Source organism: Struthio camelus, chromosome Z, assembly GCF_040807025.1.
Source record: "Struthio camelus isolate bStrCam1 chromosome Z, bStrCam1.hap1, whole genome shotgun sequence".
NCBI lineage: Eukaryota > Metazoa > Chordata > Aves > Struthioniformes > Struthionidae > Struthio > Struthio camelus.
In genome coordinates, this window is record NC_090982.1 from 71,255,485 (window position 1) to 71,272,056 (window position 16,572).

General features: G+C 36.5%; 1 protein-coding gene across 2 annotated transcripts in view; it reads right to left on the bottom strand.

The window, feature by feature from the left end:
* The window catches only part of LOC104146895 (protein mono-ADP-ribosyltransferase PARP8), a 120,196-nt gene that overhangs the window by 15,952 nt on the left and 87,672 nt on the right, over nucleotides 1-16,572 (bottom strand). For both annotated transcript variants that reach the window (XM_068926972.1, XM_068926973.1), the window contains 3 exons: nucleotides 7,003-7,095; nucleotides 2,875-3,000; nucleotides 1,218-1,283 (listed from right to left, as the gene is read on the bottom strand). In XM_068926972.1, coding sequence (XP_068783073.1) covers nucleotides 1,218-1,283; nucleotides 2,875-3,000; nucleotides 7,003-7,095 — 285 coding nt within the window. The remainder of the gene's footprint in view (nucleotides 1-1,217; nucleotides 1,284-2,874; nucleotides 3,001-7,002; nucleotides 7,096-16,572) is intronic.

Sequence of the window (16,572 nt, forward strand, 5' to 3'; positions counted from 1 at the left end):
CATTTTTGGGCTTAAATCACAGATTTACTGACATTTAGCCTTGTACAGTTATAAGCGTGTTTTGACAACAACAAGAATTAATATAGCAATTATTTTCCCTAGAGTAAAATAATAAGCATATAATTAGCATCAAAATGAATATACTATAGCAAACATTGTTGATCTCAGTGAGAACAGCAGAAGACCTCTACTTATGTTTGGCTCTTGCATTAAGAAATTGGACTGGAACTTCAGAAAATTAAGTCTCTCAAAAAACCCTAGGTTAATTCACCCCCATAGTTTTAACTGCTTCATGGTACAAACTGGTAAAGTAACATGCTTAATCAGCTTATATTCCCTTTGAAATCTTTTCTTTATTTCAATCACCGTGCAAAGTGTCCCTTTGAAACTCTTCAGTTCAATAATTATTGTTATTTTTATGTTTAAAAGATATTCTTTAGATAACAACAATATCTGAATCTTTATCATTAAAAGATGTTATATGAGCTTACAAAAACACCTCAATGTTTGCTTTCAGCTTATGTTAATGTTCTCCAAACACCTGCTTCCTTATTCCAGTATCGCAAAGTATTATACAAATACAAACAGAATAAGAGTTATATAAGTTTTTGCCTACATAGCATGGTGCATAGGATAGAGGTATTATGGCTCATGCTGAGTCAGAGGAAATCAGTTATAATCAGGTGGGCTGTTTGGAAAACGAAATATTACATAAACTAAGTATGGCTATTACATTCTGTCCCACTGTGAATATTGGAAAATCATATGGTAGTAATCTCAAGAGACCTGAGTCTCCAGCCTCCCACCACACTTTACTGACCAAATGGCTCATTATAATAGAAATAAAGTTATCAGTTATCACCTCAGAACACTGCCATAACATCAATTTCTTCTGCTTTGGAAATAAAAGACTCAGTTTGGCCTTGATATTTTCAGAAATGCAGCAACTGGCCATTATTTTGTTGCACTGTTTGATTCTGCTAGTATTATCTCTTAATTGAAACTCCACAAGACCTGAGTTCTATTTCATCACTTTTATTGCACTGCTGTTATGGATACTGTAGGTTTTTTATTTTTAACATGAATTTTAATATCCTTACAGCTCTATAGGAAAGAGATGATACAGTTGCATTCCCCTCTCCCCCATAGGCAACAATGTAAACACCTACCTAGTTCTAGAAATAGCTATTAAGTTATGTAAAGATTTTAATGCTCACCTGTGTCATCTCTCTAATAGAAGTGATACTATCCAATGCTTTCATGACTCGGTCATAATTCTTCTTCTGATGTAATATAAAATAAGCAAATAAATTAAAAGAATATTCTGGGTCTTTGGCTATACAAAAACCTCAGTTCTTTGAGTGTGTACAAAACCACATTTAGAATCAATGTTCAGCAAACCAATCCTTTCAAATTTTTCTAACCAATAGCTTCCTTCCATCTCAGACATAGACTCTTGTTCGTAGTCCACGACAGCTCCAGGAAAAAAAGAATTATGTTTTTTGTTTGAATTTCACTAGAACCTCCAACATGCAACAAAGTGATCACTTCAAAAATTAGCTCACTTTTTAAACAAATATTTGTAGCTAAACATAGGCTCTGCCAGTTATTTAAGTAATATGCTATTATGTTAAATGATGCAGTGAACAAATAGATGTTAAATAAAATGCTAAATAAGCAGATGTGTTTACTCTGCTAATAGCTCTGTAAAACATCAGAGATACGCGCACCGCTAGTAACATAGTTTGCTACTCCACAGACTCGGTACCATGCTGAGTAGCATGATCGGCCATCCACCTCTGAGTCAGCCTCAGTTGCCACCCTGCCTCCCTCGACTCGTGCCTGTCTCCTGCCTGGGAACTGCTACCAGAGGGCTCCACCTTTTCCAAGCAGATGAGCTTAAGAGCGTGTGCTTCGTGACCCCCATGTTTCACATCAGCCTCAGGAGCTTCACTACTTCCTGCCTGCGGGTCATGCCAACTTTGGCACTTGTGGGCTTTCACCTCACAATGGTGGCAAGGGGCTGGGGGTAGTGAGGGCCCTGCCAGCTGCAGGCTCTCTCCGCAGCTCTGCTGGTGCTACCCTCATTCTTGTTCCCTGTTCAGCTTCATACCTACACTTTACCCCAACCGCTGGACGAGCTGTCTCCTCGCCCACCCCTTTCCTGGCACCTCCTCAACAATCCTTCCATCCCGTGCTCTACAGAATACACTTGCCACTTTCTCTGAAGAAGAACCACCGCTAACCGGCCTTCTTTCCAAACTACTAATGTGTATCCCAAAGAAGGCAGCCCAAAGTTCTTATTTATGCCCTTGAGAACAGCTCAAGTGGAATATAATAGTTCACGGCTTCCCTAAGGCTTCCCTGTGAAGCAGCTTTTGCAGTCCAAGGAGCAAGTACTGCAAACTTAGTTCTTTGCTTCAACTTTGATGCTTGTACAACACTCCATTGCATACCCAGCATCTGATAAATTAAGGACATAATTATTTACAAAGTGAAAATGAGATGGTACCAATAAACAGTTTAAGAATATAAAAGATGGATTGGAAATCCCCCTGGTCTACATGGCCTACACTTCTCAAAGGCCATCTTTTTCTTGACGTTCAAAGCATATATTGACAGGACACCAAAAATAAAAAAAATTTCATCTTGGATTTGTACCCTGAAAGAAGGAGCTCTTGGCTTCAATATAACTTACAGTTTATTTACCTTCTCACAGACAATTTAAAATACTGCAGAGTTCTGAAAGCAGAGCCACATAGCTCTAGAGCTGCATCTCTAATAGTAAAAAGACATCTGGAGAAGAAGGCTTTGCTTTGAAATCTAACACATGACTAAAATCAAGCTACAACATACTGAAATATAACTACTCACCCTGGGATTAAAGGCCAGCATCTGAGGATCATTAGGATCAACTACAGAAGGATATGGCTCAAAAATGACAACTTTTCTAGGTGACTCTAACGCAGACCGGCACATGGATACTAACAGATCAACTACCTGAGGATAAAGAAAAAGATTTATTCAGTATATGTACTTTCATATTGTATCATGCAGTCTGCTTTTCATTTTATACATTATAGTAATATGGTATTTCATTATTACCTATTATATCCAAACTGTTTTATTCACGGCACACAATTAGGACTGAAATTGTCCTCAACAGGCTTTGGGTTTGGCCCTGAAGCTTAAGTCTGACCAATATTTGGTCCTAAAAGTATTCCCATGTTAAATACATTGTCTACAATCCTGCTTTCTCTTGTGTACGTGTGATAATTCCTGGATTAAATTCATCCTCTAAAAAAATGGCTCCGTGTTGGATCTTTGTGCTAGATACCAGCAAAGAACATTTCATAGGGAGGAGAAAAAGGAGGAGAGGATGAGGTTGGTGAATCTGTACCACTGACTACTGTTCTTCTGAAGATAATTGTGCAAACAACAGTAAACATTGCTTCTGCAAGAGCCAGAATCGTGCAGTGATTTAATAGTCATTTGCATGGCTCACACTGAGAGATCCTCTTCCCTTCTTTTGCACGGATTTATGACACGGTTTTGAATATGCGTTGATTTCCAATATATCATCATAAGACTGTGTGTGTAATGCGCACACATGCAAGTATGCACATATGTGCATGTAGATGCACACAACACACAGCGAAACATTTAAGTATAATTGCACCAAAATTCATAACTGAGAGCTTAAAAATAGACTATAGCAATCACAAAACAGAAAGAAGGTAGTTTTATGGCAGCTATGAAACCTAAATCCAGCTCATAATGAAATCCAAAGTTGCTACATAAAAATGTAGTTGTAAATTGGCTCCGTTCTCTCCTGACTCCGCTGTGACTTTTGAACACATTTCTCTGTGAAAATGGACTTTTCCATGAAAGGAACAAAAAGCTGAGATGAGCTGTAGTTAGTAGGCACCCCTGGTTCCTCCCACAATCCCAGATAGATCAGATCTCAACTCACAGTTCAAGCTGTTCTAAAAGTTATTACATCTCTGTTATTATATCTGATCACTTGAAGGAAATAAAAGAGAAGGTCCTTTAGACAAGCAGAATGAAAACATGAATCATGTAATGAAAGTGAAAAGGAATTGCGCTGCAGTGAGTCATACTGTTGCCATTCTCCTCCTCTGCTCCTTTAGCATGAATGGACAATTTTCTCCATCTGTTTAAAAATATTCTGCTAGTTCCAGTTACTCAGTATCTCACATATATTGAAAAATGAAGTTATTTGAGTAATCATTCCTTCCTCCACAGTGCTCTGATTTCTCTCCAGTTTGTAATACCTACAAGTGTGACGACCATCCCAAAATAGGGCCTCTGCACTAGTATTTGCAAAGGAGACTAGGAGTCTGTTTACACAGCCAGGTCAGGCAACCAAGCCTGCAACTGGGTAAACTGGGAAATGTATTCTCATGAAAGTGGGCCCAAGTTCATACTCATACTTCTCCGAAGCACTTCTTAGCTTCCAGCTGTAAAACACTACTAGGAAAAGGCTGTACGAGTTCCTAAATCTTATAACGCAGTGACCCAAAGTTATCTTGCTTTATGACTTACATGGTGGAACTTTGTCTTAAAATTGGCACAGTTGTTATAAGAACATCATCCCAAAGTCTTCCTTTAAAACAAATGTTGACCTTTATATCATTTCTCACCATCATACCAGTATATTACTCTTTCATGGGGGAAAGACAAATAGATTAGGCTTAATTAAACCCCTGATTTCCCCTGAGATCATTGTTTTGAGCTGATGGAACTCAGCAGCTTAAACTGGGAGATAAGCATAATGCAAACATTACAATACAAACTTGTTTATGTGTTCCTTCGTTAATAGGAAGGTCTGTGGATCTAGTAAATGTCCTTATAGCTGGGCCTGAACTTCTCTTATTTAACAGAGGACATTTAAGTAGCTAAATTAGGATTTAAATATTTTCAAGGAGGAAAAAATAGACATCTTCTGAGGACAATTCTCTCTTACGACATCAATCTTTCAGGTAGTGCTTACCTCTCTTAAGAGATTCTCTAGAGGGAGTCTCAACTATCAACAAATCAGGCACTTAACTTTCAGGCATTCTGGGTAAGTGATTGAAATAAGACAAGGTGAATTTAAACTGAAAAGTTTTCAAAAGCGCAGTCTCTAATTATTAAGAAAGAGCCATCAGAATATTGGGAGTGACAAAGTAGAGATGTATACCTTAGAAAACTAGCTTTAGCTAGTTTTAGCTAATTTTTAAGCTAGTTTTCTAAAACTAGCTTTAGGAAAAGCACAGTCGAAAAAACAGGATGTGATTTCCAATACTGGGAGCCTATATTTAGGCTTCTTAGCTACATAAAATGGTTTGGAGACTTAGGGGAAGATTCTTCTGGAGAAATGTAGATATTCACAGTGTAAACACCTACATCTCAGCTAGTTAGCTTAGGTTCCCTTTATAATCAATGGAGAAAATAACCATAGATGTTGATGGTTATACTGTGATTCATGTCAAAAATACCTCAGATGAATCAGTCCCTAAAAACGTTGAATTCTTTCTGCAGACAAGAAAGGAAACCCAGTAAGATCAGATGTAGTGAGCTGGGTGAGATCAATGGAGTGAGAGTTACCAAAATTTAGTCATGTAGGTTCAACAACACAATCGATAAAACCTCTTATCGAATTCCTTTAACCACCATTAAGGTTGTAATAATTTCAGTACTGCTCAGCAAAGCTCTGCAGATGTAGAAGTGCCACATCTCAATACAGCATTCCTAGAACTAGCTATGCATACCTCTGCAGCAGAGAGATCTGCATAAAACAGCATGAGTCCAAATCAGGACTATCTCTCCTTTCAGTTTCATTGAAAAAGAGGAGTGAGAGCTATTTTTCTGTACCTAAATGACCATGCAAGTGCCTACGTTCAGAAAGTAAAAATCTAGCTCCACAGCATGCATAACTCAGGTCTTTAGGGGATATTAGACTGGAGAGGAGATGGTGTTTCATCAGCACGTATCTCTCTACATTTCTTATAGGCTGGCAAAGGTATCCCTATGCTTGGCGCGTGAGATGTTGCAAATAAAACTCATATCCATCCAACTCATATCCAAGCCATCCAACTGTCTTCTGACATCAGACCTCAGATCCCATGGTTATATTCTCAAGTCAAGAAGCTGATGTATGCTGCTGCAAGTTTCTTCCCCTGTGGATGTGCCCATCAGTGACATTCAGGCACTTGGCTGAGTAGTTTATTTCCAATGGCTAGACTCACCAGTTAAATGAACTGAATATCTGCTCTTTTGAAAAACATATTGCTTACTACATACCTAAGTGCCTAATGAGGAACATATGCTTAGGAAATTAGAGAGGAGTGTACTTATCCATAAGATTTCTAAAGGCCACTGTTCCTTGAATTTACTGAAACTCTGTGGCTATTTTAATCTACAGTTAAATGGTGATTCGGCAGCACAGTTAAAAACCTCTGATTAATAACCGAATTTAGAGTCGGAAGCAAGCTCATATTAAATTCCTGATCCTTGACAAGAGAGGAGAAACTTAGGTAGCAACATCAATAAGGACCTTCCCACTGTTATTTAATGATCAAAACAGCAGATGCTCAGGGGATAGCTCTATCCCAACACCAAGAACAGGAAGTAGCTTACTAATTGCATGAGAGTAGTAATGGCTCATTAGGTGAAAATAAAATGGGAATTATCTCCAAAAGACAATGGTTGCCTTTATTGACAGCCCAGGTGACCTAACTGAATACAACTAAATAAGAAAACAGGGCTACTCTAATTACATAGAAGGAAAACAATAGAAGCACCTCATTAGTTCCTTTTGAAAATGCCAGGCTTAAACAGTGTAGTTACAGCTATACATACAAGAGTGGACAAATAAATAATACTTACCAAAAAGTACTGACACAGGGCAAATAAGTCAAAATAAATTCTAGAAGAGATTGAGAAGACTGAGTATATTTATACAAAATCAGACATGTAATGAGCATTGGATAATTCTACCTGAGCCCCAGTTGCAATTTCATCAGCAGCTTCATTCATCACTCCTAATGTTTGGAAAGCAAAAACACAGAGCTCCCGTTCACATACAGTGGGCTAGACAGAGAAATAAAGTTAATTATATTTTTGTTCTAGTTTAGGGTTGTTAGTTTTATTGTGCAATACCTACAACAAAAACACAAACGAATTTTATCTTAACTCTTTTCTCCAGATATTAACGGGAACATTAATTTCAAATTATGAATATATATCAATAATTGAGGAAGACACACTACAAAAGCATTTTGCAGAACAGGTGATAAAAACTCAAAAGCTCTTGAGAACTCATAAAGGCTCAACTTAAAAGAAATCCAAACAATTTACAGCATATAAATTATAGTTACAGTAACCAAATGTCCTTAACACTGTCCTACCGGACTCTGAAAACTACCTACATAATTAAAATTAATGGTGAACAAATCTAGAAACTAACACAGGCACAATCCCTTCATAACTGCAGGTTTATTCTTCACAGCTTGCTGTTCTGCCAAAGAAAACACACAAAAAAAGATCTGATTCAAAAGATAAAATTTTTGAAGAACCTACTTTTAATTTGTTTTTTTATCTCATTTAACAATTTATTTGTTAACTTCAGGTAAATGCATTATATTTTCATAGAATAAATACCTATTTGGGAAGGTCACATGTTATTTCTATAAATATAATTTGTGAACTCTTTTTTACATATGGAAAAACTCATTGATATACCTCACTTGAACCAATTTTTGCCTTTCTTTTTTGAAATGTCAAATTCACACTGCTAACACAAAGTTTGAATAAAAAATACCTATTTAAAGTTATGAAAACTAAGTAAGATTTGAGAGCTCTGTCTTCATAAAGCAAAGAAAAGCAGAAACAAAAAAGAATACAGCTTTAAGTAAAGAGAATAGGCATGTCTTCATAGGCCTCTTAATTAGATATGCTCAATACAGCAACTCCACGCTTATTTATTGAAAGCTAATTAGCAGATCAACATTTTAAAGGCTCAGGTAATGAATCATACAAAGTGAATTGTTATAAGCATTCAAAATGAACAAACAGCTGAAACAAATACAAGAATGAAAAATAAATTAAAACCTTCCTTAAAATTGATCCCAACAACAGAAACTTTAACTACAGTGTTGAAAACAGTCTAAAATATATATTTTTGGTTACCATTTCCTTGAGTTCACAATATTAAATCCCAATTCATAGAAACTTACAACTATATCTGACAGGTATCAGAGAATAGCTAGAAGTTCTGAGTCTAGCTACCTTGACAATTGCTACAGAATTTGTAATTGTATGCTTTGAAGTTCAAGCCAGTGTCTCTAAAAAGCCCTTGCAGAAATGAAAAATGCATCAAACACACAAAGCAAACATAAAATTTAGTTGAATTCTGTTCCAGGAAACAGCTCTGTCAGTAATAAGCATAATGCTGTATTTGCAGTCATTTATTTCATGGCCCTTAAAACATGTCTTTGTTGGGTTTCAAAGATTCCAGACTTCAATAAACATCAGAAATCTACTGCCTTGACATAGTCTCACATCAGTGGCTTTACAAGAGCTATCAGCTTTCAAGTCTAATAGAGGGTCACCCATTTGATTTATTTTATCTGCTATGTTACGTTGCATTAGGCAGTAGACAAAGCCTAACATGATCCAATTCGCTGTGTCATCACGCAGTAGACAAAAAGTATTTATTACTGCCATTATTCTTAGGCTTTCAGATTCAGAAGGTGGCCGAACCATTTGCTTAAGTAGTCAAGGAAGCATGGCAGTACCACTAGCTTGACTTTCATAATCAACAGCATATACAGATGCCCTTTCATCCCAGAGCAAGGAATGGAGAAATAATTCAGCATAGCTAAATTACCCATGCTTGCCATAAAAAAAGAAGCATTAGAAAATACTTACTGTTGTCATTTTGTTTATAACCTCAGCAAAGTAAGTTACTCTGAGACTTAAAGATGGCAAGTGGAACACAGAATTTTTCTGTCTGTTCTGGTTTTTTTTTTCTTTGTTTTATGATGACAGAAACATTGGAGTATCCAGAAGGGGGAATTTAGTAAAGGGATCATTGTACTTCTGTTTGACATTTGAAAGGACTTATTGTCTCAGATAGATATTGGAGCTAAAATCTTAAAGCTGGAAAACGGTAGGTATGAGAAGCAGCAAGACACCAAAAGTTGACCTCTGAAGAGGAACTGACATTGCAGTTAGGAACTATAAAATTCTTCTAATTTTATGCATTTGATGAACTTCAATGTCTAATGAATAATTTTTTAGAATAAAGACTTCACAAGATGATGCTGATAAAATAACACTTCAGGAAACGGAAAGAGTGAAGAATCACTACATTTCCAAAATGCTTACAATCTAGTGTTATTTATTTACATATTCAGATAGTATGTTTAAAATACCTCCAGATGGTACCCCATATCATCCAAGAATTCCCAAAACAGTCACTAAAACCTCACATACTAACTTTTTTATACATTATAAAACCAGAGGAAATGTAATGCTAACTTTGCCTGATCCCCTTCAAAACAGGAGAAACAACTTTTCCCAGTGTTTGTTTGTTTGGTTTTTTTTAGTCTAAATCAATTTCTATTTGAGCAACAACATATATTTCAGGAATCCACCCAGTTTGCTACAGAATTCAGGTAAGTAATATAGTACACACCATTCCCAGAAAATTTTCTCCTATTTTTAACATTGCTATTAAAAAAAGGAAGGTATATCTAGTCTGAATTTATCTTCCTTTATTTACTGCTACTTTAAAGCATTTCCATGGTAGGTTCTGTCTAACTTCAGAAATCATGAAATCCCTGTTTGAAGTGGCATCGGTTAAAGATAATACGCACAAAATTACACACTATGCAATGTCTGCATTCCACATGCTCTCTTCCACTAAAAGCGGGAGCAAATATATAGCTTTGCATTAGATGAAAACATCTGAGCTCTGCCAATGTAATGGGGAAAAACACCCAAACCCTGTAGCAATACAGATGCTTCAATAACCTGCCTTCATATATCCACTCCAATATATCTTTAGAAGACAAAAGTTAAAGAAAATCACAAAGTTTTTGGTAAAGCTGTGGGACTCAAGGCAACTCTTATGCTGCTACTACTGTTTTGCGTGCTGTCAGCCTGTTTTCCTTTAAGGTGTCTGCGTGTCTCTTTTCTTGTAATAGGATGTGAGCCCTTGGGACAGGAACAGTTTTTTGTTCCAACTTCACATCATCAATATGAGAAATGCCCCTAGCCACAGTAAACAAAGAAGAACAACAACAGTAACACATTTTATAAATGTTACATTGCTCCAATGTCATTTCTGAATAATCTTGGTTTAAGATCACTTAATATTCAGCAAACTGAAGTTTCTAAGAACTTTCATGTACAGACACATTTTTACTGATGTAGGCTCATATCCGCAAAGGTACATAAATATTTAACCTGCATCAGATCCCATTAGCTTACATTGTTTCCAAAGGGAGAACACAGGTCTAAATAGGATTTACACACTTGAATATATGGGTTTGAACTCGGACCTTATCTATTAGACAGTGAGAGGTCATGCAAAATCTTACAGGTTACAATCACTACCTTGAACGGCACCCTGAACTGACTAGTTGTGCAACTTTGTTCTCTGCTACCTGAAAAGTGGGGCTGTAACTCCTATTCAACAAAACCAGCCAGTAGTCTCAAATATACTTCATTTTGAACTGGAAGGCAGAAAGTAAATGTAAAGCCATTGACTTCCACAAAACTGTTAGCTAAGTGAAGATCATTGGTGCTGAAAGACTATTTAGAAGGATAATTATTCCACTGGGAAAAGCCAGAAGAAAATAAGAGCCAGGCGGCTAACAGGCTGAGACTGCAAATGCTCAAAAGCAGAAGGCACTGATGAAGCAGAAGGCATTTTTTGAACAGAATAAGGTTTTCTGAGTTTTCCCTTAGCACCCCCATTTTTTGCATGCTCAATAGCACTCATCTACAGCTGTTGTGAAGAGCTCAGTCAGAACTGCTGCATGAGACAAAGCAAGTACCACTTCTTACAGCAGTGACTGAATAGCACACAGGCAAATCATCAAACTGCTATGACATATTCTGGTTTCTGGACACACGCATTACTTAAAATATTTCCCAGACATTCTTTCAATTAATTAGTTGAAACTTTCATAGCCAACGTTGATCTATCTTGCTATTTTATAATGTGTGGCACAGCTGTGCTCAGAAGAGCAATGTGCCACCCTTTCATGTACCCTGTGGGATGCCACACAGACACTAATGAGGCTGCAGCAACGACTGACACACCTAAAAATCTCCTGATCTAATAGGAGAAGCTCAGAGAAGGCTCACAGCCTGACTTACAGCAAACGTCACAATTGGCAAAGGTGAAACTATTAGCGACCACCTCACTTGTGCTAATGAAAGGAGCTGGCAGTGGAGATAAGATATATCTTTAAACCTATGTTCTGTTTTCAACTTTCAGCCATGATAATACTAGGTTTTCAACAGGAGGAACTTTTTCTATTCAGTACACTCACTAGAAGGATGAGGATCCAACGCAGCAGCAATAATATTCAAAATGTGGATAGACAGATACATAGAGAGAGAGAAAGAGAGAAAGGGAGACAAAGAGAGGCAAAAAGAAAGAGACAGGAAAACAGCAAGACAGACAGACAGAGGCAGACAGACAAAGAAATAGAAGGAAAAAGAAAAAGAAGAGAGGATAGAAAGAAAAAGATAGAAAGAAAGAGAAAGAAAATAGGTAGGTCAAGGGTTTTTTTTGTAAGGGAGCTTTCACATTTTCCATGTTTATTACATATTTTTTAAGATATGGATTTTCAGATATATATCTTATCTATATTTGTAAGGAAAGACAAAATAAGATTGGTTTCTAATTCTCCAACACGAGTCCATGTTACATAAAGATCAGGTCATATTTGGAGCATAAGTATAACATTATCACATCTGAAACAGAATCCTGAACTGTAGGAAAGGCTCTCTTCCAGACCTTTCATAGCTTACATCTGTTAGCCATGATTTCAGATGAATTAACAAGTGCTCCAGAAACCTCAGTTTTGTCTACAGTCCGACACACAAGGATCAAAATGATAACTGCAAGACAGGCACTAATGAGGGGCTTGTATACTTTCTACCAATGCTACTTAAACACTTTATGTAAATTCTCATTCTCTGTAAGAGGTCTAAAGCACATTTATGAATTAAAGACTTTTATGTTTCCTATAGTACAACAGAATGCTCAATTCAATTCAAAATTGATAAAACTTTAAAAAAAGTATTGTAATGTCTATCCTTGAACATGCTCCCATAGAATTATAAAATGTAAAGATTTTAAGAGTCCAATCTGTATGATTTCTGCACTTAATTACATCATTAGTGAAACTATCCAGACTTATCATTAACTAAAACACAGGGCTCATCAGGCTTCAGATTTCAAACAAATTTTCATTATTAATGATCAAGACTATTCTGAAAGGCAAATTAAACGCACATCTGCCTACTCTGCCACGGTGTATACTTCGCTGTTTCTGGTATTAGTCCACAGTGGATTAAAAAAGTATGGTTTATTAAAATTAAAAATTAGAATTATATTTTAATAATTTTTATTGACAGGTTTTACCTTTACATTAAAAATGTATTTCAAAATAAACATTCAAAATTAATACTTAATCATGGCACTGTATAGGATCTCAGAAACTTACACTGATTTAGGAATTGCCTTAAAATTAAATAATTACTAAGATGTACATCTTTGTCCTGAGGTTTCAAAGGAAGTCAAACCACTGACCCAGTAAATGCCTAGCATCTGAAACTGAGTTTATTTTTGAACTACTAAACTAACTTTTGATAGCTGTTGCCTCCTCTCTAGGCACTGAGAGAGTAATGAAAATATTTCCTGTATCTTTCATCTTATATCTGCAGGAAAGATAGGGATTTCTACTAATTCCCTAAAGTGAGTCTCACTAGTTTGTTGTTTTTCTTCGCTCCTTCTGGGAAACCAATAATGTACACCAAGGCTAGTGGTGAGGTCAAAATCTGCTTTTGTCATCTTATTCCTTAAGCCGTTAGATATAGGTGCTGGTAACAAGTGAGTTTTGGAAAATTACCTGTTTTTATCATAGCTTAGCACATAGGTAGCACTTCTCTTTACCTGAGGTGAGAGCAGAAAGACTGAATGGGCTAATTTGTCTAAATATGATAGCATGAAAATTCCTTACTGGTATCAGAAAGAAATATTATTTCCTACTATGAAATATAAAATCATCTGTAATAGGAAAACTAATATTCACTGCATGATTTGACCTCTAAATGCCATGTTACCAGAACACATTCAGCATACCTGCAAGCACCTGGCTTTGTTCAGTGAAGAACATTTCCTCCATGTTTTAATGAGATGTCTAGAAATCTTGTAAATGAACATTAACTGCTCTGATTTAACTTTCAGCTAAACAGAGCGAAGCAGGTACTGAGAGGGGAGGCAGGGTAGAAGGGAATGCTGCCTGCAAGCAGTTTACCTCATAGCCTGTGAGCCTATTTAGCAGTGTCTGTTTTCATAGCTAATTTTCAAAGAAAAATGCTTCTGCTCAGGTTTTGAATCCTGGCTATTTTTTACACCCATGTGACACCGCAGTGGATTATAACTGAGCAGACCAGTGCCCAAACACTGGACTCAGGTTTTAAAAGAGCTGGAAATCTTTATAGGTGATGTAAGGCAGCTTCTGTCGCCTTTAGGAATTCAAGAGCAAGAGCAGCCTCTATATGAGTTTACACACTGCCAGAGACCAGGAATCATTTATTTAATAACCTATCAATCACGTTAAATCAATGAGATAAGCTCTCTGAACAATCTCACTGTATTTTGTGACACATGAAACACACTGCCAAAAGACAGAGTAGAGACTACAGCGGTGAGCAGACCTTATATCTATAAGACACAGAAAGATAGAAGAATAGACTGAGATTGAGTGAGAAACATCACTTGCTCTGTTTGGCTTTGTTTATCTGGATTTTACTTTCTGCTTTTCCTCTTTCTGCATTCTTTGACAGTTTAGACTTTCTTTATTTTTATTTTTTTTCATTCCCAGAAGCATAGATGTCAAATAAACAAGCATTATGGAGTGCTAGCTGGGCAAGGTGAGCTCTGATAAGCTCTTGGCTCCTGGACAGACTACGCTGCAGCCAGCTTGCTCTCCCAGTAAACAATAAAAAGATTCAAGTCCGTTCCACTAAAGTACTGGTTGTAACTGGAGACGACTTTTCCATAAAAAGAAAACGAAAAAGCAGGTTATACTGTGCACTGACGATAAGAAAGATCATGGCACTATTCTACAAGAAAGAAAACTTAACTCCAGCACTTTGGCTAAACTCCAGTCTGGCTAAATATATTTGCATAGCTACACTTTCCTCCATAGTTCAATGACTTTTATTCTACACCCGCCCCTAAACGGTGTACTCTTTCTGCAACATCAATGCTACTGTGTTTCTGTGGTGGTTAAGAAACATATATCTGAAGGCCAGAGAAATCCAAGACCTATTCAAGTCAACAGGAATTCAGCAAGGCCGAGATTTCGTCCATAATGACTAAATCATAACTCTGCGGGGTGAAAAACATTCCAAAAATGTAAGGTTGCCGATATAAGTACAGATATATCAGAATTCTCAGATTGTACTTAATTTTAGAGCTAAATACAAACAACAAACATTTCAAATATTGTTTCAAAGTATTTTACCATTCATATTTTATAGACAGCAGAGACATCTGTACCAGAGTGCAAATTTTAAAGAAAATAGCTTCTATATTTAGTTTTTCTGAATTTTTTTACTGCCTATTTCCTGCTTTGTTCTAAAAAGGCCTTAGTGTAAGATTTCAACACAAGATGGCACTCTAAAGAGGCTTCTTGACTCAAAGAAAATTTACTGATACCCTGAGGTAGGTTTTTGTTTATCATCTTATTCTGGGAATTTTTACCCTGTGTAATTGTCTCACAGGTTTTTAAAATCCATAAAATGATGCTCTTTTACCAATGGCTGTAGTACTGGTGAATGAGAAATTCAGGAAAGCATGCAGACAATATGATAGACATTAGCTACACATTTTAAATTATATTGTGCAAAAGCTGACTATGATAATATATTTTTACTATTCTTATTTTAATCATATCCTTACATACAATAACCACTTTCATTAATGACTCTTCATCTCAATTCATCTGAATGTTTATAATAAAAATACTATTATCACATGCTGTATCCTAAAACAAGATCTCTCTCTAGCATTATGTCAGCAAAACTGTTGCATTATTAAAATATTTAGTCCTTCCCTAGAATATTACTACAGCTCTATAGAATAACAGTGAGAATTTCAGATGACGTTAAAAAAAATGTTAATAGCTTTTCAATATAGAATCAAATAAGGACGACATTTCTTTACTATCTTACTACACCTGTTCTGCAAAATACACTTAGCTAGAGGAATCAAATCACAGGATTAGGAAGGACCTTTGGAGGTCAGTTAGTCCCTCTTGTTTTCTAAGGCAGTACCAGCTTTACCGAAACAGAAGCTAAAACTATACTTCATTGACATTTGCATCTTTATGTTTTACCCAGAAAGAGCTTTCTCTCTCATGCCCAGATACTATAGACAGGAGAGGGGCAAGGACACTCCTTGTCTCAGCAGCCTCTTCACTGTCAGTATTTCTAGCATTGCCAATACTAATTTATTCAGGTATCACCTTTTTAGACCAATTCTTATATAGAAAAGCACAAGAGGACACCTTTCTTCTTGTCTTGTACTTTGTATCTCTTCCAGATTACAAATTCTACAGGGCTGGAATTAACATATCTATTCTGCCTTGTGCAGCACCGTAGCCTAGTTGGAGAAAAACTATTAACAGGAACAGGTTCCTGGTTTTCTTTCATCTCTAAGTTGATGAGAGTTAAATCTCACCTGTAATTTTTCCTAACAAATCTTCTGCCCTCTGTGTGACATTTCCCTCACTGTCCTTGGATAATTTGGAGCTGACTGCCAAGCACACATCAGGTAGAGTCTTTATCACATTAAAATTTGTCTTTTTGTGTCCCTTTTTTGAACTCTAAAAATTGTTTTAAGTGGTTCAGGCAACAGGGCTACAGCTTGGTAACGTTAATGTTAATTTCTCAGACATCTTTGGTCACAGCAGTAAAAGTTCACTGAGTTTTATGGGCATCTTACATGCATTGCCTACCACCACTACAAGAAGCACCTGGAGAGGTAACTGATCAAGTGCCTATGGGAAAAAGTGAAAAACTTAAGCCAAAAAAGCTACCTTCATTATATAAACAAAACAACAATGCCACTGACTTCCATGAGATTTGGGAATTCTTGGGGGATTAATTTTGTGGGGAGAGGAGAAGGGAAACGTACTTTTAGCTCTATTCCTGAGACAAAAGTCAAAACTTCACCTGAAAAACTGCAATCCAAATGTATTTTTTTCTGTCTTTGTGCATGTCATGAGTTAAAGGGATGAGCATAAACTTGAAATG